Consider the following 25,583-nt stretch of genomic DNA (forward strand, 5'->3'; position numbering starts at 1 on the left):
TATTCATGAAACTCCTGAATCAGTTAATGTAGAAATAATGGGAGAGAAGTGCAAATACTTTGAACGAATTATTGCCAATTTCTTGAAAAATAACTGAAAATTGCCAAATGTGTTAGTCACACTACATGCAAAATGATGCTTGGATGCTGGTCAGTCTTACAATTTGATTTATTTTGTCTTTTTATTTACAAAAATTGATGCGTACAAAAATGTTATGAACTTGGCCAAATTCACTCAAATATATATAACGTACGATGAAGCAAGCACAACAATTAACTTAATTCATTTACAAGGGAAATTTGGACACAGTAGCTTAAAAGTATTCTAAAATGAACCCTAATCTCAACATTTGAATTTCACTGTCTATTAGATTTGTTTGTCTCTCCTCTAAAATTAAACGTCTTGCATTTAAATATACTCAGAATTTAACTATCTAGCTCAATCAAAATTGCTGTGTGCATTACCAATGTGTAAGTACCAAAGTTTAGGCTAATCAGTATCATTATGTGAGTTTATGCACACAAAATCATTTACCACCTTTATTCTCTATTTTTATCCATTATTACTTTTTCTAACTCCTCTCCCCCTCTCCTCTATCTCAGTCTCTGCCACAGCGTTTTACAAAGCTCAGCCCGTGATCCAGTTCATGTGTGAAGTCCTGGACATCCACAACATTGATGAGCAGCCGCGCCCCCTCACGGACTCGCACCGCGTCAAATTCACCAAAGAGATCAAAGGTACATTCTCCAAAGGTATCCAATTCCAATCCACTTTATTTCTATAGCCCATTTTACAATGAAAAGCTGTTTCCAAAGTGTTTTGTTTCCGTAGTGATATAAAACCAACTACTTAACACAGTAAATAAAACTGTAAAATAGAATGAAAATAATAAAATACATTCAGATTCAGACGACTTCAATTATCCCACCACAGTGACATAGTGACAACCAAACATTCAGCACATGGAGCAATTCTGAACAAAGCGGAGCACTGAGGTCCATGAAGCACCCAATAAAAATACATTACATCTACATAGGATTTATATTTAAAAGGGGAATGGTGGTAGGAAAGGATTTCAAAAAGGCCTATTAGTGTTCCCTACACATTTATGAAAACACTTTTTGTAAAATTTGTGCGTTACAAATGGAAGCTATGTCTCTCTGCTGCGCTCCTGTAATTTTTGAACAAAGATTAACAATTGAATTAAGAGTGTTCTTGTCTTGTTAAGCCAGCAAATGAGAGAAAACAAGAAAACAACAGGGTAAAAGAAAAAAAAAAAGAGACTAATATGCATAATTAAAATCAATGAAATAAAATCAATAAAGGACAAGAGAGGACTACACAACTCTACAGACTCCAGGAGCTATTCGTCCTTTCTCCTCGTCTCCTCCTCTCCTCCTGCCCCCTCCTCCCTGAGACAAACCACTGTCTATTTTTAGTTCGTAGGGCTTTTTATGTCCACCTGGGTTATTTTAGGATCCTTCGCAGCTAAAAGTCGAGGGATACTTGCTGAATACTTTCTTTTACACAGAAAGCTGTGAAAAACTTAAAGATATATTAATTAACATTACATTACATTAATATGTACCAATACATACAATGGAGTAATATGAGTTTGAAGAAGTTGTTCAACTGACCTTATTGTTGTTTACTTGTATATTGTGCAAATGGTAATGAATAATATTGACATAATGATGCTAATCAAATTATTGTTTTGTTTTTACTAATTATGTTAAAATAGTAAGTATTTAATATTGTATTATGTCACTGATACTCAGTTTTGGGCTTTTGTTTTGATTTTTCCAGGTCTGAAAGTAGAAGTAACACATTGTGGGACGATGAGAAGAAAATACAGAGTCTGCAACGTGACACGACGACCGGCCAGTCTCCAGACGTGAGTTTAATCTGCTTTAGCCAATCAAAATATAATAAATGTTTGTTTGGCTCTTTGTTGCTGGATTTCAGGTGACATCACAACATTCTATATTCTATAATATTTCATGCAGATGGGGGACTTTTAAAATTAATATTTTTTAAAATGTTTTTTGTTGTAATACAAGATGTTAGTAGGTCTAAGCACTGATGGCACTGAAGCACTCAGGGTGAACATTTGTGAATTTACTTTTTGGATATTTCATAGCAAAGTACAATGTAATCAGTTGTATATCTGACTCTTGTCTCCATCTGATAGTATGACATCATGACATTCTAGCTGAAAACCACCAATAAAGGCTTCAGATGTCTAGCTTTACAGGACCACAGCTTTTTATTATATTCACACAGCGTTTGTGTATTTTCAGATTTCCTTTGCAGTTGGAGAACGGTCAGACGGTGGAGCGGACAGTGGCTCAGTATTTCAGAGAGAAGTATAACCTGCAGCTGAAGTACCCACATCTGCCCTGTCTGCAGGTGGGGCAGGAGCAGAAGCACACTTATCTGCCCCTCGAGGTGAGACACTGTGGAGGTCTAATGCAAGAATATGAATATAATTGGCCCATGCAGAGACAATGGAGACGGGCAACATATTAGTGACCATTTGTGTCTGTTTGTCTTACAAAAATCTATGAAATGTTGTATTGGATTCAATTCCATGAAAAATGGACCAAAATACAGTGTTAAAAAAGATAGTTTATTTTATTATTTTTATATTTTTGTATTTCTATGTAGTAATAATAATAATAATAATAATAATAATAATAATAATAATAATAATAATATTCTCTCAATTTTCTCTGATAGGTGTGCAACATTGTGGCTGGGCAGCGCTGTATAAAGAAGCTCACAGATAACCAGACGTCAATGATGATCAAAGCCACAGCGCGCTCTGCTCCTGACAGACAGGAGGAGATCAGCAGACTGGTCAGTGTCTTGCCAACATATAAACCTATAAACCACATTAGTTTATAACAGCAATGACTGCTCAATGTATATTATTGTATATATTCAAGTTTGGTCCAACCCAAAATTGACAACAACAGTATTGGCCTGTAATTTTAGAAAGTCCTTCTTCACTTACCACCATGTGTTCTATGGATCTAGATCAACTTTATACTACAGTGTTTTGACACCATTTTGCCCTGGCTCATTTTATGTGCATATAACAGTATAATTATTTTGAAGGAATGGTTTATTAATCATCTCAACTTTAAACAATTTGTAATATGTATATTTGTATTAGTATATTGTTAATCTGATATGACATTTATTATATTTCCTACCATCAACTCTCCCTCTCTTCTCTCTTTCTCAGGTGCGCAGTGCGAACTATGAATCTGACCCGTTTGTTCAGGAGTTCCAGTTCCGAATTCGGGATGAGATGGCTCAGGTGACGGGCCGTGTGCTGCCGGCCCCCATGCTGCAGTACGGCGGCAGGGTGAGCTCTGAGCCCTTCATGGTACCTCTTCTTTAATCATGCTTCATTTGCACTGTCTGTCTCTGAGCGCACTGCAGACATCACCCACTCACAAACTGAAATGCTCTTTTGGACATATTATAATTCAACTGGAAGTATTTTTCCAATCAATTATTATCTATAAACTAACTATAAACAACAAGGTTCATTGCAATGTTTTCCTCTTGATAAATGTATCTATGTATCTCCTATTTGAATATATATATAAAAAAAACTATATATCAATTAGGGCTGCAACTAACAATTATTTTAGAGTTGGCTAGTCATTTATTTCTTTTGACTAAATTATTTGTATCAAAAATTTAGACTTTTTAAGTATATTTCTAACCAAGTAACAGTGTAATTATGATGACTGAAAGCTTCTACATAGACAATATTTACAAATGCAGCCTATTTTTGATGAAAACTGGAAACCATGTTTTGGCATTTGGCTTTAATAATACCACGGTCTTCGTTATAAAAAATAGTTTTAGAGTCTGTATGATCCAGATAATGATTCTGATTATTAAAATATAAATATGATTATTCTTTTATAGTCAACTAGTCACCATTAATTGATTCATTGTTGCAGCCCTAATCTCAATATTCATCTTGGCTTCACAATTTGGCATGTATCTTTTGCATGTGCATGCTGCAATAATTTTTTCTTCTTGATTTGAAATTTACATTTATACATACCCAACGTTAACCAGTCCCACCTACATAATTCTCATGAGTTATACATGTACCACTTTTGTTGTACAGTTTAAGTCTGTGTGTATGAGTGTGTTGTGTGTGTATGAGTAGGTATATTCGAAAGTGTAGGAGGTGTAGTGTTTTGATTTAACCTAAATGTTTAATGAAGACTCACTATTTGTGCCTTGGAAAAAAAAAAAAAAGATATTACCATTCTCTATAAGTAAACATTGAATGTCTTTTCATTGTTTAAATACTAGTTTGACCATTATCCTAATATGTTGCCTGCAATATACATTTTTAGTTCCTATGACATTTGCTTGTACTGTGTGTTTTGGGACCAGTCTCAGCAGATCAGCCTACACTCTGTTTTCAGAACCGCACAGTGGCAACTCCGAGTCACGGCGTGTGGGATATGAGAGGGAAACAGTTTCACACCGGAGTCGAGATCAAGATGTGGGCCATCGCCTGCTTTGCCACTCAGCGCCAGTGCAGAGAGGAGATCCTCAAGTGAGTGCATCCTGTGTTTAACGGGTTTTAGCTGTCAGCATTTGGCTCCGCCTTCTGAGTTTGTAATCAGTAAAATGCTTAATCATATACTTCAAATAATCAGACTACTGTGCACTGTCTGCATCTAATACTAAAGTTTTGATTTTATAAAATACTCTGCATTTATCTTAAGCTTATTTTTCGCTAATGTAGTTTGTGTCTGGTATTAGCCCATTCTTTTAATGGCCATTTTAAAATGTAACAATTTGTAAATTAACCCTTTAGTTTATGGTTCCACATTTTTTGTTGGATTTTTAATTTAGGGAAAGAAGTGGCAAAATGTATAAACATATACAACATAAAATAACATGTTTTATTAGTATAAACAATACAAGCTGTTATCTAATATAACCAATATATATGCATACTGTTGTTGTGTCCCTGAGCAAGACACCTCAAATGCTTTGCCTCCAGTGTCTTTGTACGCTGTAGTATGAATGTGTGTTTGTGAGTGTGAATATGGAGGCAGTGATTTATAATTCTATGTCCCATTATAATGCTTAGTAATAATAATTCCTTTTTTCTGTTAGGAGTTTCACAGACCAGCTGAGAAAGATCTCTAAAGATGCTGGGATGCCGATCCAGGGCCAGCCATGTTTCTGTAAATATGCTCAGGGTGCAGACAGCGTGGAGCCCATGTTCAGACATCTCAAAAACACATATGCCGGACTGCAGCTGATCATCGTCATCCTGCCCGGAAAAACCCCTGTATACGGTAAACACGAGACACAAATATAATGGCTCATGGGTTTCAGAAAGATGAAAAATTAGCATGGTTTGACAACTTGACATAGCAATTAATAATTCAAAACCAAACACCATCTTTTGAATGGTCAAAAATCTTCAAAACATCTTGAAAGAGGAAGCTGAAACCAATTCATAACATTTTTATCATTGTTTTCAGTAAAAGCTTTGGTACTATGGCAAATAATTATGGTTACTGCATTCTTTAACTGTCATTTTGATTGTGAGATTTTGCGGCATAAGCTTTTTCCCATCCCTGCTATACATTCAGTTTGCCTCTGTAGACTTAAAATGCTTTCATCAGACTTGAGATCATGTCTTTGTTTAAACTGCCTCTCCTAAACTGCAAGTTTAATGCCAGCCTCCATTATATATAACTTGATACAAATTGCTCCCTTCTTTACTATGCAGTGACAATGTATTATTAGTTAAAAATACAGTCCTTGCCTTCACAGAAGTCACGCAAAACCGATAACATGCCTTTGTAACCCACAGCTGAAGTCAAGCGTGTTGGAGACACATTGTTGGGGATGGCCACTCAGTGCGTTCAAGTGAAAAACGTGGTTAAGACGTCACCTCAAACTCTGTCTAACCTCTGCCTCAAAATCAATGTCAAACTGGGAGGAATCAACAACATCTTGGTCCCACACCAACGGTAAAAACATCACGACTTTGGATTTTTACCATAAAATTCATTAGTATTTTTGTCAGATTTTCTTGAATCAATGTAGTACTTGGATTTATGGGTTTCATTTTGTTTGTCTTTGTTTGTCTTTTTTCTCTCAGTCCCTCAGTTTTCCAGCAGCCGATTATCTTCCTTGGAGCAGATGTCACTCACCCTCCAGCTGGAGACGGAAAGAAGCCATCTATAGCAGCCGTGAGATGTTTTTATATTATGTGGGAAGAAATCGCATTTCTTTGTGATTAGATTGGCAATTTATGTTTCTCTAAATCTCCGATCCAGTTCAAAAGTGCACATTTTAAACACATCTTAGAGTGTTAACATCTAATTTAAGAATATGAACTGCTAAAGTTACAAGATACAAGAGCAAAATATTGTGCAGCCCTAGTAGCAGCAGGAAGGTTTTCAGTGTTTCAGACAGTTGTTAACATTTGACTGCTAAAATGTGAAATAATCTTATGTACCCATGTAGCATTATTGCACATATTCATATCTATATACATATCTATTTACTAGCTTTTAGCCTAGAGAATTTTATAACTGCCTACCAAAGCTTTTTGTCAGCCCAACCAAGACAAATGGGCTAGAACCGAGGCTGTCCCTACATAAGCTACAACAAACAGACAATATTAAAGAAGACCTATTGTGTCTGCTGTATAGTTGTAATGTATGACTGCTATGGGTCACTGTTATAATTTACACATTTTAAATCACAATATTCAGCTGAAACGACTTAATGATAATAATAATAATAATTAATAAAAAAAATAAGTCCACTGACTTCTGCATTAGAAAACCTATGGATAGGTGCAGATCACGCTAGCGAGTAGATTATTTTTTTCATTTGTACCAAAATGACTTCACAACACTGCAAATCCTACCTGTATCATCGATTAAGAAAATAAAATTAAAAAACGAAGTAAGTACAGAGCAGGGGGCTTATACTGGTGGCTGTGAAAAGGGGGATTGATCTGCAATATAGCTTCTTGATAATAAGTGATAAAAAATAGCACAAACACGCACAAATCACTCCAAGTACAACTTCGAGGGGGTAAATGAGAGTTTAGATGAGTTTAAATGAGTTTAAAGCTCTTGAAAAGTAAATTTTGCATAATGGCTCTGCTCAGCAAATACAGTTTATTCATAAGCAATATTTTCTTGATCTAGTCCTGTGTTATATATTGATCTAAATGTCCCTCACTCCTCCTTCAGGTGGTGGGCAGTATGGATGCCCACCCCAGCCGGTACTGTGCCACGGTGCGAGTGCAGAGGCCGAGACAGGAGATCATCCAGGACCTGGCCTCCATGGTTCGAGAGCTGCTAATCCAGTTTTACAAATCCACCAGATACAAACCCACCAGGATCATCTTCTACAGGGACGGAGTGTCAGAGGGGCAGTTCAGACAGGTACTAGTGTTTCAGTCATTTTGTTGTATTTGAGTATGGAAGGATTATTTAAAGAGCACAAGTTGGTGACATATTGGGCAAGATTTGGTTCTATATATAAATTTAATGCTTCTATTCAGACATACATTACAAAAATACACATTCATATCTGTTCATTTGTGGTTAAACTATGATTTTTAAGAGTTTATAGATGTCTTTGTGAATATTTGAAACCTTTTGGACAAATATATTTAAGAAGGCCTTGTTCAAAATGCAAGTTGTGTTCATCTTTGTCCTTTAAATTAACAGAATATTCCTATGTATTTATATGATGTAATAATGACAAAAATCAGAATGAAACCCTGATCATTTAATTTGATGATAAGTTGGGCCGAAACTAACAATTATAATTTTTTTTTTGTTTAATAGTCAAATGATTATAGAGAGCATTCTTTTTTGTTATTTTTATTTAATGATGCCACTGTCTTTAAAATGTCCTTATGTATGTATGTTTTGGAGTCTGTATGGTCCAGATAAGGATTCTGATTATCAAAATACAACTAATTATTTTATAGTCAAATAATCATGATTAGTCGATTTATCGTTGCATCCCTTATGACTAGGATTATTCCATTATATATCTCCCTATTTCATTCTGACACTGCATTACTTTGAGGTTATAACTTTATTATTAAATACAGTAATTTAAGTATTTAAACTTGCTCTCTCATCCAGGTGCTGTACTATGAGTTGCTGGCGATCAGAGAGGCCTGTATTAGTCTGGAGACGGAGTACCAGCCTGGGATTACCTACATCGTGGTCCAGAAGCGCCATCACACTAGATTGTTCTGTGCCGACCGCAATGAGAGGGTGAGGACTCCAACACCGCCACAAATATCAATCGGAGGGGATTAGGTTTATTGTGTAAGAAGCAAGTTGCATCTAGGCATGTCAAGATTTTTGTGTAATTGTGATTCGAAAGGTCACTTTTATAATAGTAAGATCAAAGAGTAATATTGTTTGGTCAAGTTGGTCATATATTAGAGTAAATGATAACATATTAGACAGTGGGATTGAAATAAAATAAAAAACAGAATGATTTTAGAAAAGATTTAGCATAATATCCCCACTTCAAACGCTGTTCCCTCATCAAAAATCTGCCTAAAGAGGTTTTAGATGTCATCCGTGCATGTTTCAGTGATTTACTGATCTCTCCCAGGCCCTATTCAAACCCTCATTAAGGTTAGCTGAAAGATTCTGTCCAATACTCAGCCCACAAGCCTACATCATCTATCGTCCCACATGACAATTCTCCATAATTATTATGATTCAGAACTGTACACAACAACTTGACAAACCTGATGCAGTAGTTTCATTAGCAGAATGCACCCTGATTGTGTTGTGATAGTGCTCTGAAGGGAAAGTGACTTAACGTGGGGAGCAAAGGGAAGGGAGAGTGTCAAACTGTCAACTAGCACTTGAAAATTGTATATTCCCCAAAAATAGCGTATTAACATATTTATATCACCATGTTACCTTGTATTGTTATAAGAGATGTTATGTGTTAGCAGTTAATAGCCCATAGAAGTAAAATACCCTCTCTTTAAGGATTTCACTGTTGTTTGGTCATGCTATTAATATGCGATAAATGATTGTTTCCTCTCACAATAATAACCAAATAAATGAACAATAAATAAACCCACAAACATACTTCATATAATGGAGCACCAAAGACCAAAAAAACATCCTCTGATCTATGTACTTTGCATTTTATTTATCTATTTTTGGATAAGCAGGGGATTGGGAGAACATTTTTGTCTTAAAAGAAGAAAATCAGTTGACGACTAGTTTTGTGGATAAAGAGGACACAGTTTTGGTGGTAGATTTGAATTAGTGCAGCTTATTCTTATTTTTCCAGGTTGGTCGAAGTGGAAACATTCCTGCCGGTACCACAGTGGACACGGACATCACGCACCCTTATGAGTTTGACTTTTACCTCTGCAGCCACGCAGGCATCCAGGTACAGGACAGTCATAGATTTTTGTTCTCTATAATTTGCACCGTTTATTTAAGTCTGTGACATTATTAGAGTCAGAAGTTCTTGTTCTCAGATCTTCCACTAGAAGTTATTGTCAACTTACTCAGTTTATAGGATTTGTTAAATGGTCTAAGGGCTGAATGGATTTCATAATTTCTTTATTAATGGAACAGTTGTGGGTTGCTGTTTTCCATTTCAACCTTTCCCCAGAACTTGAGCCTGTCGTCAAACTTAAACTGTGTGAAGCGATTTTATAATTGCATCCATTCAAATGGCAATTTCCAGTCAGAATCAAAATGGCTTTTATTTATCCCCAAAGGGAAATTACTTTTGTTACAGACATGTAGCTGACCAGTAGAAGAATAGAGTTATCAGAAATAAAGTTAAGTAAGTTAATAAATACAAGCCTCTATCTACTTAACCCCCAGTAAAAAAAAACAAAAAACAAAACAAAAATATATATTTTAACTTTATACAGTTTTACAACAGTGAGGCATGAAGTACAGTGAGACTTTTACAGCACAGAACTGAGCAGTTTGATGGCAACAGGCAGGAATAATTTCCTGTGTTTCTCAGTGGAGCAGCATGGCAGTTGTGGTTGTGGCAGCATTTGATTGCAGTTAATCTTGCAGCCCCATTTTCAACCCAAAAGTGAGAACTGTCCCAATTCTTCAGTCCTTAGCAGGTGCAGAGTCACCTCTCATTCTCACAGCAGTCTAATTTTAGCTGTTGTATATTTTCTCTTTCTTTCTGTTTTGAAGGGCACCAGTCGGCCCTCTCACTATCACGTTCTCTGGGACGATAACTGCTTCACTGCAGATGAGTTTCAGCTGCTGACATACCAGCTGTGCCACACGTATGTCCGCTGCACCCGCTCCGTCTCCATCCCTGCACCCGCATACTATGCCCACCTCGTGGCCTTCAGGGCTCGCTACCACTTGGTCGACAAGGAGCACGACAGGTGAGAGCAGAGTTTGAGTCTAGAAGCATGACACTGGAGAGAGGAAGGCTATCCAGTGTAGACACCTGCCAGACATGGGTGCTGCTAAAAATTTAGTTCCTTTGGCTATAATAATAAACTTATTATCAATCTTGGAGGATGCAATAAAATTATGTTGTTATATCCTGTTTTTATACAAATGATTATTTCTGTGAACTTAAAATAAGCAACTAAATTCTAACCATTTTATTTTTACATATTAACCTTCTTTCTTAGTGCGGAGGGCAGTCATGTTTCGGGGCAGAGTAACGGCAGAGACCCTCAGGCCTTGGCTAAAGCTGTTCAGATTCACCATGACACTCTGCGGACCATGTACTTCGCCTGAGACCCTTCAAAAACCAGTCCAGACCTGACCAGACCTGACTAGTCCTGCCTGAAGCTGAAGAGGACTGGGTCCACCACTCACCTCTGCCTCTGTGCTGGTGCTTTTTTGGTCCACAAGGGGGTGACAAGAAAGCCAGAGAGGATTATAGCCACAATATGCAACTAAACCAGCTAACTGCCTCTGTGCGCACGCCATGTATTAAGATATCTGCATTTCCCACACTCCATTTTAGACCTACAGCTTCGCAAAGTTGTATTTTATTTATGCTTTTAAGTACGGTGCGTTCAAATGTAGTTGAAAATGTGGGTGCTTTGATTCATGGTGAAAGCAGGTAGCAGCCACAGTGACTTGCCTTGTGTTGAGCCTAAAGACGCTGGTTAAAACTGTAGACAGATTTACATTTATGTTTGTGCGTCCGTTTGTGTAACTGTGACCTATACATGTGGATGGTGAGAGAGTGAATGCCATGGCAACACCCTGTTAAAACGATGAGCTCCCATAGACTTTTTATAGAAGAGTGGACTTTTTCTACCTACATGCAATATTGGCTGGTGTATTCACAATGATGCATGCAGTGGTTGAAAACAGTAATGTACCAAATTTGATCAATGTAAAACATTTTATGTAAATACATTTAAACTTATGTCATCAGGAAATGTTTGGCATTTTAAGTATCATATAAAACAAAGAGGACTAAAACAAGACCATAACAGTCCAAAAACATTAATAAATGTATTTTAGTCCAGGATCAGATCTAAACAAGATTTCAAACAACAAAATGACAAAAAAATATCACCTCAAGTTTGAGAACGACCAATATTACAATTTCGTACTTCTTAAACTTGATTAATGAAACATGTTTAATAAAATACTAATTTTCTCTTTTAACACATAATGATCTTGGTGCTCCAGACTTGTTCAAATGTGGTCAGTACATCATTTCAATCAGTGATTTCTTCTGTTCAGTTTTTGTTACTTTGTCTATGGGAGCGTCGAAAAATGCAGCATTGCCCTTTAACTAATTTCTGTATTTTTAGTGGCTGGTCATTTATTGCCTCTTTTAAAAAAAGCCAATGGTGACTTGAATTGCCACGATACAGTATAAAGCCTAAAACTGCACAATATTCTGAAATATTTTAACCAAAACATTCAGCCATTTTAATTTACTTGATGTGCGAATGAATTGATGCCATTGGCATTATTATTTAGTTATACCAATTGTATGTATATTTTACTACTCTTTGCTATTTATTTCTTTTAAATTAAATTTCAGCAATATATTATAGTTGATACAGTTTCTTATCACCACAATTTTTAGACATTTTTGCCATTTTTATTGACCAATTAAGTTATGAAGAGCCCTTCTGTGCAATAAAAAGTTAATATTTAAGAAATCAGAACCCTAAATAGTTGAAAGATTATTATTTAAATTGTGAATTGAAAAAGGTTTGTTGTAAGTGAGATTTTGGCAAGTGACAATGAAGTGAGTGGGTTGTGCAGTATTGGAGATATTTTGGAGAAATCACAAAAAGTGCCTGAAAAGTTGATAGAAAGTCTTGTTGTTTTTTTAAGGCGTAGACAACGGTTTGGTGCCTCTTGTGTTTAAAATAGTTGGCTGTTTCTGGAGTAAAATTGTGTTTAATTATAATATGTGACCTGACACTATACTTTTGACTATAGGTTTTACAAATGGAGAAATTTTATAAATGAAAACTTTATATGGAAACGCACAGGATAATCATCATGCTTCAATAAAATCTCATACAATTTCTTGCCGTAGAATTGCATCTAGTAGTAGAGCTTGAAAAGACCACTGTAGACCAAATATTAAAATTATATTTAAAATTATATCTAGAAATTGAATTAGAAATGTTGTTATATAAAGGTACAAGTTATTTCATATTAAAAGTAATTGCTGACTAATGGTTAAAAAATCCCAATTAGAGCAATCATCACTGAAAACAACTATTGGATCAATGTAAAGGAACTGTGTGTTACATAGAGGATGTATACAAGCATTTATCGAGGTATGTAGCTGCTTTGTATTCATTAATTCAATCTAAGGATTTATTCACAAGCACTTTAACATGGCCTGTAAAAATCAAGGGCCTTTACTGGCATTGTAGTTGTTCAAATATAAACCCCTATGTAACATTCACTCAAATTACCATGGTAACTATATATGTTCTAGTTTTGTCAGTTTTTGCTCCTGGATCTTTTTCTAAACTAATAGTACTGTTGAAAGGTACCTAAAAAGTTCAATCCTCCAAATACTGTTATCAATCAATTATCCAGTTAAGGAACATTTTATCATTAAATAATACATGAAGAGATAACTAGAACAAAAATTAGACATAGACTACACCTAATCTGAAGCAGAACCAGATTTGGACTAAATGGCACAGTGGTCAAATAGAGTTTTAAATGTATTCTATCTTGAAATTAAATTAAACTTTGTAATTCACCTGTGCACCACTAGGGTTCCTTGCACCAGAGACTGAGAACAACTCGATCTATCCATGGATTTCAGAATGCCATCAACAGTTTAAAATAAAATATCCTATCTCTTGAATGGTGAAAAGTTCTCAAAATGTCACCTATAACACAAAGTGAAAACCATGCATCATCAACCTCATTATTTAGATTTTAGTAACCATCTATTATTTGACTACATGTTTGCAATAAGGAACACATTGTATACCCTTATGGCTTGTTGGCTTAAGACTATTACCAAATATAACTAACAAGATGAGCTGTTTTTGATTGTTTGAATGGCATTTTCTCAGTAACTATAATGCCAAAATGTTGAAAATGGTGCTGTCTCAGTGAAGGAGAGGATGATTTGAGGTTTATAGGCGATGCATCTCTGGACCAAACCTAAGCGTGCCTATAGAGAGGGGGTCAGAGGAGGAGCAGGAGTCGAACTTTAGCTGCTAAGACAGAGAAAGGATATGTAATACTACTAAAGAGATATTTATGAAAGCAAGTATACACTGCACTTACAGATGTAGAGCAGCTAAGACGGTGCTAGTTTTCTCTTCTTAAAATGTTCAGTGGCTTTTAAATGTATAAGACTGTTTTTGTGTTTTGAAGTGAAGTTGTAATGCTTAAAGTCTCATTTCTCATCAGACTAGAGCACCAATGTTGCCTTCAAGTGAAAGGTAGCAAATTAAGCTGCTCATTTTTTGTGTTGTAAAGCTTGCGAAATTGACAGTTTTTGATCCTCTAGCATTTAGAAATGTGTTTCTTGTATTTAGAAGTTCTGTGGATTTAAGGTGCACTATATAACTTTTCTGGTTGGGGGTCAGCCAGCTGCTTGTTTCCATGGAGATGTAATTGTTTTGCCAAGACCTTTCCACCATATGGCATTAAACTTATCTATTTTGCATTTATTCAACTAAAGGCGGTAGTTTAACTGCAACAAATATCATAGAGAATCATGCAAGCAGTTTTCTTAATGATCTGGAGCCTTTTTCATACAGATCTCTCTGATGGACTGTCTTTAACTTTTTATTTTCATTGAGGAAAAGTGATGCAATGACATGAATTGGCAATACTTTATCCAACCTTGTACCGCAAAACAGAAATGCTCAGTTGTATTTAAGGTTTTTTACATCCTCACTTCAAAACACTACCCTTATTTCTTAATATTTTCACCTCCTCAACATTACCAGCATTGTACTTGAATAGTTCTTTGCTTCTCGAGCCTAATCATGAATTAATCTGTAATTTTCTTATTTAGATTAACCTTTAGCCTCAAGAGGTTTTTTACGTACCATCATTGTCTAACCCAAGTCATGTCAAATTCCTTCCTCCCAAAACGATAAGATTTGTAAGTGAAAGATATATTTATACTTTGTAGACGGTAACAAATGCACACAACTTGCCTATTTTTCATAAACCAAAATCTTATCTGAAGCTGAAGTTTTAAGTGGTCTCATTTGACAAATTTGATGATGCAATATTGATTTTAATGTATGTGAAGTCTTTAAATATCTTCTTTCGCATTTCCACAACTGGAGAGGTCTTGCCTGTTATGTCCAAAGACCTGTGCCTTTACGAATGGTGCTTAAAACATTTTACAAGTAAAACAAGACAAACATTGACAAAACTATATTGATATTAATTGTCGTTGTATTATACTGTAAGGCGTGTGTGTTTAAGTGTATGTTCAAATGTGTGTGAATGTCTAATATTTTATGCCAAGAAGACAAAAATATGCAGAGCTTTTGGAGCAGGACCAAACCAGTGGCCCGTGGGGAATGTAGTCAGTCATGGGCACTCGCAAACCCCAAACCAGCATTTTAACATGATATTTTTGGAGATTTTTAATGGGCAATGTATATCAGCTGTTTGATAACCATTACAGAATATCTAAATCAGGGGTCACCAACCCTGTGCCCGCGGGCGCCATGTCGCCCCCAAGCCCCACATGAGTCGCCCGCAAACCAGTTCTAAAAATAGCACAACTCACTGCATCTAAAATTTAATTTTATTCTGTTGCTATTTTTTTAATCACCCTTGCGTTTATATAGATTTAAAAATGACAATATCTTAAACATATGTTCATTATACGTGAAGTATAGATAGATAAGTTAAGGTGAACTTTGACCTACTCACTTCAAAGGTCAGTATTGTGCGCGTGACAAAACCAGTGCTCCGCTCGCGAGCGCTGTGAGGATGCGCTGAATGCAGTTTCTTACTCCATGGTAGAAAATAAAGAGATCACTTTCACAACGATTTAAGACTGTAAAAGAAACCTGCGCGTATCTCATCTGCGGAGCGACTGTGGTGACGGCAAAGCGGCACAATGTGGAGGGACACTTCACTATGTCTCACAAACGCAGCTTTGGGTAAACACCAGGCTTTTTCCACGACACCGGTGAAAAAGTCACACAACGCAACCGAAATTTATTTAAAAATATGTACGCTTATTTTTCTTTAACATTACATAATTGATAACTTTATGAAACATGGTGCAATGTATATTATTTATGTTTTGTTAAAAAGGTTTGTCAATGGATAGTGAAAATGGGACACTTTTCCTATGAGATGTAGTGATGTAAGTGTCATCTGGAAATTTAACAATTACTAAGATTAGTAAAGTTAAAGTGCTGAATACTGATATCTGTTTCCCTCCTTGCTCATCGTTGATAATTATTTTGAGAAATCATTAATGTGATCAGTGTCTTGCAACGTGATTAGTGTGTTCACATAGATGATTATCATTTATCATTGTTAATAATTTATAACTAAAGGCAAACTGAGCAAATGTGTTATTTCAGAAGAGCGTCTCAAACTGGTAGCCCTTCGTATGACTCAGTGCCCATAAAGTAGCTCTCAGGTTAAAAAAGGTTGGTGACCCCTGATCTAAATGGTGTTCTCAGTATGTACTTTGATTTAGAATTTTTCTCTGGAGTTGATTGTATTACATGGTACTGATGCATATAGCAAGAAATATTACATAGAGATGATGGCACACAAGAAGAAAAGTTAATTCTTAAAAATGCACATGTAACTGTCCTGATGGGGTCAGTCACCACAGAGATGTTTGATTTGTCTAGAATGTTCCACAGTGTGGCATTAAATGTACATGTTAGCATGTAATTCCAAGGCTTTTGTGTTGTGCAAAAAAAAACTTGCAAAGAAAATTGCATTGTTTGAGCAGGATCACCTCTCCATAGATCTGACCTGTAAATTGACCTGCTTGTTTACACGGAAATAGATGACTTACCATCCCATACTGTGGAACCTTTTAGACAAACCATTGTCATGGAGAAACTCTTAATTGAAAGTAAACTGAAAATCCAAACATTTCTTTTGACCAGCCAAAACTTGCAAATCTACATATTTTATGGTTTACTTTTTTTTTTTTTTTAATAATTCAGTTGCGTAAATTAGTTGAACTTTAAATGGTAATATTATTTGAAAACATTAAACATTGTGACACAGCTCACTCAAAAATCTCAAAGTATTGTGTTATAAATGGGTAAAATGACTCAAGACATTTCAGCTAAATCTTAGAGTAATGGTTGATGTAGCATTATTTGCCCCATTTAGTGCCGTAGTCTGTCTTTCCTTCAAAATAAAATTACTATCTTTTATTTTGTTGTTTTAATGTGAAGTGTTGCAGTCGTTTACAGCCATGGTTCAGGACAGTGGTCTTGAGTGAAATAAAACTGCGAGTGCCCAAAAATAAGGGACTCCCCACATAACAGACTCTTTACCTCTCTGTAGTTGGCTGCATATCAACAATACTCTTGAAAATACAATGTTTAGTTTAATGGTTTTATTACTAATGATTGTTGCTTGTTTTAATTTTACTTTGTGTCACTTTTAGAAGTAAGTTTGTTGAGACCTTTGTCTTAAACTCTTCTGAACCTGCTCCAGTGTCGAGCCTTTATTTGGCTGTTAATGTTATATTTAATTTTTGATTAAAATACTTCTATGTATAAAAACATGGTTGTTTTGTTTGTCATTTTAAAATTTGATGCAGAATAGCACTAATGACATTTAGTGTTGGTAAAAGCACAAATTGCTTGACAAGAAAAGAGGCTGCAAGAAGCCATAACCACAATTACAATAAGGGTCAGTAATGTGTATTTTCACATTTTATTTTAAAATTGATCCTGGTAACATGTAAAGTCAAACTATGAATCCCACTAGTGCCTGAATCCCACTAGGCCTAGAAATCGATGCAAGTTGTTATAAAGTCAAAAAAACGCCAATAGTGGCAGTGACAAATATTTTGTTCGTTCACTGATATGAAGGTACATACTGTCCTGTCAATGTGTCCTTGGGCTAGACACTTATCTGCCCCACCATTCAAATGGGACAATTTCAGTACAGACTACAAACATGGATTGTAAAAAAGTACTCACAATTATTTAATCTGCAACCCATTCATAACTCAAGTCTTTCACCTATTGTCCATTACTACTGTCTACTATAAAGCTCCCATTTGTATTTGGATTAACTGACCCACCTCTGTTGTATTCTCACTTATCACCACTGGACGCTGTCTGTCTTACTGCTGTCTAATAGTTTGTCAACTTTGGCTTGACAGAAGAAGACCAGAGAGCACAGGTGAAGGGAAAAGGTTTCTCATCTGCCATCTACTGGTAACAAAAATCAAATTAACTAGCTTTAAATAGCCCCAGCATTCATTATTAAAAGAGGTAATAACCTTCCTTTATCAATCTGGCAAGTCCCCCTAGTCCTGTCGGCTATATTTATCTTTTATAACTCTATTTTCTCTGTTGACTCTTCTGTCCTGAACACACCTCTCCTTCCTGATAAAGTGTCCAACTATGGCACATTTTAATTGTTTTAAGTCTATAGCTCCAATAAACCCCAGCTCTGATTAAACTGTGTGGAACCGGATACCGCTCCAGTTTCCTTCTGTTTATTACATTTTGTTGGAGTAAAAAAGACAAACAGGAAGCAATGACGCACAAACTGATAACTGACGCTATGGATCATTTGGGTGAAGTTACCAGAAGTATGGAGGCACAGAAAGGTCATAAAACATTTGGGGAAAAATAAAGTCAACATAACAGGTTATAAACAAACTCATGTTATATATATTGTCCAAAGTAATCATAGATAACACAAAAATGAACATAATTTGAAGCAATGTGAGTTTATTTTGAAATGGGGATGAAATAAAACAAATAATGCACAGTTTCACACGATACAAGTTGTTGATCCTGGTTTATTCTTGACGTAGATCATGACATATTTTGATCCTGTTCTAGTCCAGATTCTTTGGAGGCCCCCTTAAAAATGGCCAATGTGTCCCCATCCACCCCCCCTCAAAGATTTTTGCCTTTTTTTATATGACATTCAGTCTTATCAAAAATGTTCAAATAGCAACCACAACACAATTCCACATTAAGGTTTAATAACTCAAACCCTGTTTCAAACACTGGGAGAAGAGTTCATCAGTGTTGCCGATAAAGTCTTTCAAGATCAGATTGGTCACTTTTCTTACCAATTTCAAACAATGCACTTGAGTGAAAGAGCGCATTTTGGACCTCTGAGGCTGCCATACATGAAGTTAAAAGATGTTAATTAATTTGACCCTTTCTTCTTTTTAAAATTGTGTCCACAGAAAAAAAACAAAAAAAAATACAACAAACAAAACATGCAGAGCTTTTACAAAACACATACTTTATAAAACACTGAAAGCCCTTATAGTATAGCTATGTGCGAATAAATGTGAATAAATATTACATGTTTAGCCCTCGCTTAATAAAAGTAGCCTACTTTACTTTACTTAGTAAGGAAGGAGTTTAAAGGTCGCTATGTAACTTTTCTTTTTGGAGAATCCGATTATCTCCACAGATGTATTATGCACTGGAAATATAATATTATTCTTTATGCAAGTGCTGTACATCAAACAGGAAACTGCTGCAAGCTTTGTTTTGTGAAGCATATCGGTTCAGCATCACTGGAAATGCAACGGTTTGTCACAAGACCAACTCAGCGTTTGGTGAGAAATTATGTTTATATCTGCCTTTTTGCCTGAGTCTGTGTTCTCTCTTGTCCAGTCATCTGTTTGATCGTTTTAACCACGCCTGAAGCCATACCGTACCGGCCTTAGACGCCTCCAGGAGCTAGTACCATCCAGGGTACAGTTCACTTTAGACAGTGGAGACACTTGTGGACTGTACCGAGCTGGTCCAAAGCGTACCAATGGAAACAAGGCTATAGTGCACCTTTAAATTACAACTCAAGATAACATTACATCCTGGGACTTTTAGCTTGTAATTTCAGCATTGTCCAAGTGTCTTGCAGGTTTTTGACACTTAAGGATATGGGCTTTGGCCATGACTCTTTTACAACACCGTTTCAACATGCCTCGCACAGCTGCTGACGAAAAGTAGAAGATAATCGGGTCTAAGCAGGCGTTAAAAGTACTGCAGAGGAGGGCAACAGTTCTCCAGTCTTCACTTTCTTTCCTGGCAAACCCTACCACATGGGACACATTGTACGGGCCAAAACAAACCGCAAAAACCAATAAGGTCCCTAATGCTAGCCCTATTGCTCTTAAGCGCTTACGTCTGCTAATATTTGGCAAACGCAATAAAATTAAGATGAAATTGATGTAACAAAAGGTGCAAATAAAAAATGGAACACAAAATAAGACCAAAAATAGCTCCAATCGAACTTTTACCACAATTTCAAGTTCTTCGGGAGTGAATTCTAAGTAGCAAGAACCTGGGGTGCTGCCATTTTGAATTCTAGCAGTTGGCATGATGTAGACAATGCTCAGATTCGTCAAACTTACTAGCCAGAATATCACGCTAGCCAAAACTGCGTAGCGTGGACGGCGACATAGCGAGTATCTTAACGGGAAAGCGACCCCCAAATATCTCTCCACAGCAACAGCGGTTAGCAGTAAAGTACTGTTGTAGATGGTGGCGTAGAAAATGAAACCAGTAACAGGACAGAGCCAAAATGGTAGAGACCAGGTCATATCATCCACGGCTTCTTTCATTTTGAAGGGCAGAAAAACGAGAAAGATGAGGTCGGAGATGGTGAGGTTGAGGAGGAGTACATCGATGGGCGTGGCTTTGCGGTGTACTTTTCGGCAGAAGGTGCACAAGGCCAGGGTGTTCAATGGGACGCCCAGTATGAAGGTGAGGATGTAGCCCGGGAATAACAGAAAGTGCAGCATGGTGTAGGAGCGGGAGAACTGGGAAGAGAGAGAATGGGTTAGTAGAAGTTTGATAATTGTAGTTTTGGGCTAATGGCTAATCTGTTAAAGCTGCACTATGTAGCTTTTCAAGTGGAAGGCCTGCCACTTGAAAGTCTACATGGAGATGTTATTGTTTTGCCTGGAATGTTTCACAGTAAGGCATTAAACTTAGCTAAGATAAGTTGAAGGCCATATTGTTTACTCAGTAACTCAGCGTAGGTCCTCCATCAGAAAAAACTACACAGTGTATCTTTAAGGCCTTAGTCTAAATCTGAAAGAGGAATACACTAAACTAATTAAGATTTAAGGATGAAGTCGCAATTAAACCAGCAAACAAACCAATGAGAACTATCAAAAACATTAGATAAAAACTTCTGAAAATAATGCAACACTGAAAATAATGTTTAGGCCTCTCCATACCATACATGCACTTTTTCTGACCAACAGATGAGATAGATATATTTAATGCCATACTGCGGATCTTCCCAGGCAACATAATAACAACTCCATGGAGACAAGCAGGTAGCAGACCCTCTACCAGAAAAGTTAGTGCACCTTTAATAATGCAGCGCCCTGGTGAAGAAAACACACCAAATTTAATCTGGTTGTTTATTTTTTGAACACAAGGGCGACAGTAGACTGTGACCCACGCTAAAACAAGAGTGAAACTCACTAGAGCCAGTCTCCAAAACAGACTAGTGACCCATGAATAGTACCTTTACACTGACTTGTCGGCATAGCAACTATGTATCACATACAAAAGCAGTTATATTAACAACAAGAATACATTAAAATTTACAAGAACAATAAAAAGTGTCAGTCCTGAACTAAACACAGAATAGCGAAAACACTTAAAACACACTAGTAACTAATTATTATGATGAATCAAGTTCCAGTATTACTCTCATACCGTCAGTGTCATTGTCAGGGAACCTGGGTAAATATTTGTTAAAACCACATTAAGATCATAAACTGGTGCGCTCAGTTAATAAATTTGTACTTACTGCTTTGTTGTGACACTAACTTTAATTTAAAGCTACAGACGCTTCCATTTACAGACTCAATATTTACTGCAAGAAAAATAAACAGGAAGCGACCTGACAGACAGTGGAACATCTCTGACTGTAGTTATGTGCTCATATGTAAACCATAGACTAGACAGTCCATAATTGTACTCCCAGGTTTAAGTGGGATTAGTTTTATGCGTTAAACTTTAATTTGCTGTTTCAGTCCTGTTTCAGTTTTGTCTGATAATAATAGACTACCACCTGACCTGGTGAAGTTAAGACAGTTTTAATCCAAACTTGTTCAAATTAATTGTCAGTACTTACAAATATTGTCAAGATTATGAATGCCAGAAACAGCAGATAAATAAAACTATATATGCCTGGTCAATATTTATTTAGCGTTTTAATAGTTAAAGTAAAAGTATTGGCAGTCCAATTTAGCACGTAGTCAATTAATATACAACAACTTTCAAACTGTGATTTTCATGAAAAAAATTAAAAATAGGGACAAGAATAGGACTGTGCAACTAATCAAATTGTAATTAAGATTCAATCATTTCTAATAGTCTAATATGCTTGGATCATTTTATTTGAGAGGTTTACAGCCAGAATTCAGACTTTGAAATTAGATTTTTTTTGAGGGGAAATTAATAAATCTGTATTATCAAAAGCTTTTTTAGTTTTTAATGAGACAAAATAAAAACTTGGATTGACAAATGTGTGGAAAATGTCTTGATTATTTTTCCCCCAGCCCTAAACAATTTAATAACACAATATGTATTTGGTATAGTATAATATGAATTGTCTCACCTTTTGTCAAGCATCAAATATACGGGAGTCCATTGCTGTCTCCGATCGGTAGCATCTTCATTTGGCATCTGAGGGACCTGATCCTAAAACTGGACTTAAACTGCTGCACCAATAAAAAATCCGGAAATTGAATAAACTTCCCCTCCCTCTTCAAACATGATCTCTGAGCAACCTCTTGTACTCAACAAGATAAAAGATCTGGATCAAATGAACAAAGGACTAAAACATAAGGAGAGAGAGAGGGAGAGAGAAAGAGGTGAAGAGGTTCAACATGCTCTTAAAGATGGATTATGTAACTTTTCGAGTGGAGGGTCTGCCACCTACTTGTCTCCATGTGTAACTTGCTTTGCCTGAAATGTTCCACAATATATCTGACATAAAACTGTTCTATCTACAATTGAATAAATGACATACAAAGCAATGATAAGATATTTCCATGGAGACGAGCATGTGTCTGGTCCTCCACCAGAAAAGTTACATAGCGCACCTTTAATATAAGTACAGTTAAAGTTCAGTGCATCACAACTTATCAGTGAACATAGGGCACTGCTATTGTTTTATTTGACTACATTACATTTATGAAGTCTGTGGCTTTTTACAGATACATTCATTTCAAAAGACAAAGGGGAGGTGTGTTGTTCACCACACATCAGAATTAGTACGCAACCCAAAACTAAACCAGGACTAGACCCGGACTAACCCAAGCCTGCACTTAGATCAAACCATACCAACTAGAACAACCAGCCTTAAATTAACTTATAGATACTAATTATAAAAAACAACAACAATGTTTTTCTAACAATGTCATTTTTTGAAGATTTTATGAAAAGGAACACGCCTCATGAGCCACTTATGAGACACTTGTGTTTGTCTAAATGCGGAGATAAGACAGTCTGGGAACATCATTATATCGTAAAACAACAGCCGTTCAGTGTCTGCATATGTGACAATATAATCCTATGTGACACTATAATCCTATGAGTATACATATGGCCACAACTGAGCAAACATTTCACTCATGGGTTATTATATTAAAGCTGCACTATGTGACTTTTCTGGAGAGGGTTCCGCCACCTACTTGTCTCCATGGAAATGTTATTGCTTTGAGTAGAATATCCCACAGTACGGCACTAAACCTATTTCCTCTACTTATGAAAATATACTCAAAAAACTGACATAGTGAAAGTGACATAGAGTGCCTTAAAATATCTTAGATTATGCCATATTCGGGATTTATAAACTAAAATGCATAACTTTGGGATTTCATATCTCTTATACAGTCATCTAATACAGTCATTCTGCATAAAACCATTATTGCTGCCAATAGGGGGAACAAAGCAGTTTAAAAAAGGCTAAACAATTACTGCTATTCTTAATAATTAGTCTGCGGTGAAGGCAATTTGAGCACTGATGATCAGATTAGATAAAAGATTATAAAAAAATGGAAAAAAGATTAAATTATACCTGGAAAGCTGGCATCACTTCATAACATCAGCAGGAGGAACAGAAGGTTTTGAACTTTTGAAAAGCATTTATTTATCGTGCATTTATGTATCAGGAGGAAGGAACAACATTTGAACATGGCTAAAAATAAATAAATAAATAAAAAGGTAAGTTTAGAAGGATATGAAAACTTAAATGTGCGAGGCAAGAGAAAGTTACAATACACTTATTCATAAAAAGCTTGAACGAACTACACAGTTAGGCTATCAGAGGTTAAACAGGCCAATTAAGAGTTGATTTTATTTGTCAGAATTCTAGGAGGGTTGACAATAAAAAAATAATAATAATTGGACTCTTTCTATTATTTTTTTATTGAAGGGGCAAATGAAGAATAATGAAAATCTTCCAGTTTGGTGGATTAAAACTGCATGCAGGTATGTGCCCACTCTTGTCGTCGATCAGAAAGGCTCCATTATCCCAGTAATGTTCTCATTTTGGGGAGTGAATGTGGTTCTGTGACTGATTGGATTGACTAGCGTGAATGTGCCCTCATTAAAGTAAATATTCCTTAGTTTTGTCCTTCTTGTTCCCGGATGTCTTCAAACTCTTTGGCTGCTCCTTTGGCCTTCTCCGACTTCTTTGCATGCACATTTGCAGCTTTATTTTTGATCACGCTTTGTCTTGGAATTCGACTAAAACTTTGAGTTTGCCTTCCACAGATCCTTCCCATGATGCCCCTGGAAACCGCCGGCGAGAGCATTAGCATAACCGCTGGCTCCAAAAACACATTACATAAGCTAGTTAGTATCGCCCAACTTCTCCACCCCACATTAGTACTTAAAATAAAACCAACGATATGTGACGTGTTATATGGTGCGTAGCATACAACGAAAACAGCTAGTGTCGATAAAGCAACTGTTAATACACGCTTTTTGCCTAGAGGACGAAGATTTGAACGCCAGACTAGCACAACACAACGCAAAGTGCAAAACGATGTTATAATTAGGGGAAAGATGAACAAAACAATAGCCATTTCAAGTCTTAGTGGTAGCAGTACTGCCAGTTGAGTGTCGTTGAATACATCATAGCAAACCACATTGTCATTTTTAACAGAAATGAAGTAAGCACCACCTTCTGCTACAAGTCCAATGCTTAAATGAATCCAAACTACAGCCCACAAAGCAGCACTAATAAAGCAGGAAATCGTAGCCCGGCGGTACATTTTGTAGATAATTGGGAACGCTATGCTAAGGTAACGTCCAACAGTGACAGCAGTGATGAAGAGACAGCTTCCATACACGGACGAAAACAAGAAAAAGTTAAAAATCGGACAAACAAGAGCTGGAAGTCTCCAGTTGTTCAATAAAGTTTCAAAAGCCTTGACAGGTAACCAGGCAACTAGAACCAGATTAGCAACGCACAAGTTTAGCGCATAGACCACATTGGGTGTGGCGCCATGTTTGCGAGCCTTCCGAACGTAAACGAAAAAGACCAAAAAGTTCGAAGGGAGGCCCAAGATGAAGGTGATGGAGTAGATGACAATAGCCAAGCAGTCTTCAAAAAAATTTGTCATGTTTGTTTCAGTGGTTCAGGCTCAGTTACAATCAAAAATCTTCAAAATTGAAGTTTTGGAGAATTTCAAAAGACCCAAAACTGCCATTGGTGTCTTGGTTGCGCAATTGAACTTGTAGTTGTGTTTTCAAAGATCTTAGAGAAAATGGATTTAAAGAATTCAAACAGCTGGTTGAAATGAACTCATAACGATAAAGTCCTAGAGCGTAACATGCGTAGAATCAGATCTTCAAGGAC

General features: G+C 36.4%; 4 protein-coding genes across 5 annotated transcripts in view; 1 reads left to right on the plus strand and 3 right to left on the minus strand.

Annotated features, from left to right (window-relative positions):
- ago3b (argonaute RISC catalytic component 3b) overlaps window positions 1-12,627 on the plus strand; it is a 25,533-nt gene extending 12,906 nt beyond the window's left edge. Inside the window, exons 7-20 of one of the 2 annotated variants that reach the window (XM_033975225.2) lie at window positions 603-737; window positions 1,807-1,894; window positions 2,301-2,448; window positions 2,740-2,859; window positions 3,251-3,394; window positions 4,464-4,597; window positions 5,167-5,351; window positions 5,876-6,035; window positions 6,167-6,257; window positions 7,275-7,469; window positions 8,184-8,318; window positions 9,367-9,468; window positions 10,248-10,447; window positions 10,703-12,627. In XM_033975225.2, the coding sequence (XP_033831116.1) occupies window positions 603-737; window positions 1,807-1,894; window positions 2,301-2,448; window positions 2,740-2,859; window positions 3,251-3,394; window positions 4,464-4,597; window positions 5,167-5,351; window positions 5,876-6,035; window positions 6,167-6,257; window positions 7,275-7,469; window positions 8,184-8,318; window positions 9,367-9,468; window positions 10,248-10,447; window positions 10,703-10,811 (1,946 nt within the window). In that variant the 3' untranslated portion in view covers window positions 10,812-12,627. Of the gene's footprint in view, window positions 1-602; window positions 753-1,806; window positions 1,895-2,300; window positions 2,449-2,739; window positions 2,860-3,250; window positions 3,395-4,463; window positions 4,598-5,166; window positions 5,352-5,875; window positions 6,036-6,166; window positions 6,258-7,274; window positions 7,470-8,183; window positions 8,319-9,366; window positions 9,469-10,247; window positions 10,448-10,702 lie in introns of both variants that reach the window. The other variant, XM_055225311.1, reaches the window with a different exon arrangement.
- Window positions 1-25,583, minus strand: part of usf2 (upstream transcription factor 2, c-fos interacting) — a 142,645-nt gene that overhangs the window by 98,875 nt on the left and 18,187 nt on the right. The gene's annotated exons all lie outside the window — the stretch shown is intronic.
- Window positions 19,456-22,409, minus strand: LOC117379105 (free fatty acid receptor 3-like). The gene is made up of 2 exons (XM_033975819.2): window positions 22,332-22,409; window positions 19,456-20,511 (listed from the first exon to the last, which is right to left on the minus strand). The coding sequence occupies exon 2, from the start codon at window positions 20,491-20,493 to the stop codon at window positions 19,573-19,575; it is 921 nt and encodes a 306-aa protein (XP_033831710.1). The 5' UTR covers window positions 20,494-20,511; window positions 22,332-22,409; the 3' UTR covers window positions 19,456-19,572.
- si:dkey-211g8.9 (free fatty acid receptor 3) lies at window positions 24,343-25,347 on the minus strand. Its single transcript, XM_033975820.1, has one exon. It carries the CDS (start codon window positions 25,345-25,347, stop codon window positions 24,343-24,345), a length of 1,005 nt encoding a protein of 334 aa, XP_033831711.1.

Source organism: Periophthalmus magnuspinnatus, chromosome 11 (genome assembly GCF_009829125.3).
Source record: "Periophthalmus magnuspinnatus isolate fPerMag1 chromosome 11, fPerMag1.2.pri, whole genome shotgun sequence".
NCBI lineage: Eukaryota > Metazoa > Chordata > Actinopteri > Gobiiformes > Gobiidae > Periophthalmus > Periophthalmus magnuspinnatus.

What these genes read in the sequence shown, in the direction of transcription:
- si:dkey-211g8.9 (XM_033975820.1), bottom strand. Translation starts at nt 25,347, where the DNA reads ATGACAAATTTTTTTGAAGACTGCTTGGCTATTGTCATCTACTCCATC.
- LOC117379105 (XM_033975819.2), bottom strand. Translation starts at nt 20,493, where the DNA reads ATGCTGCACTTTCTGTTATTCCCGGGCTACATCCTCACCTTCATACTG.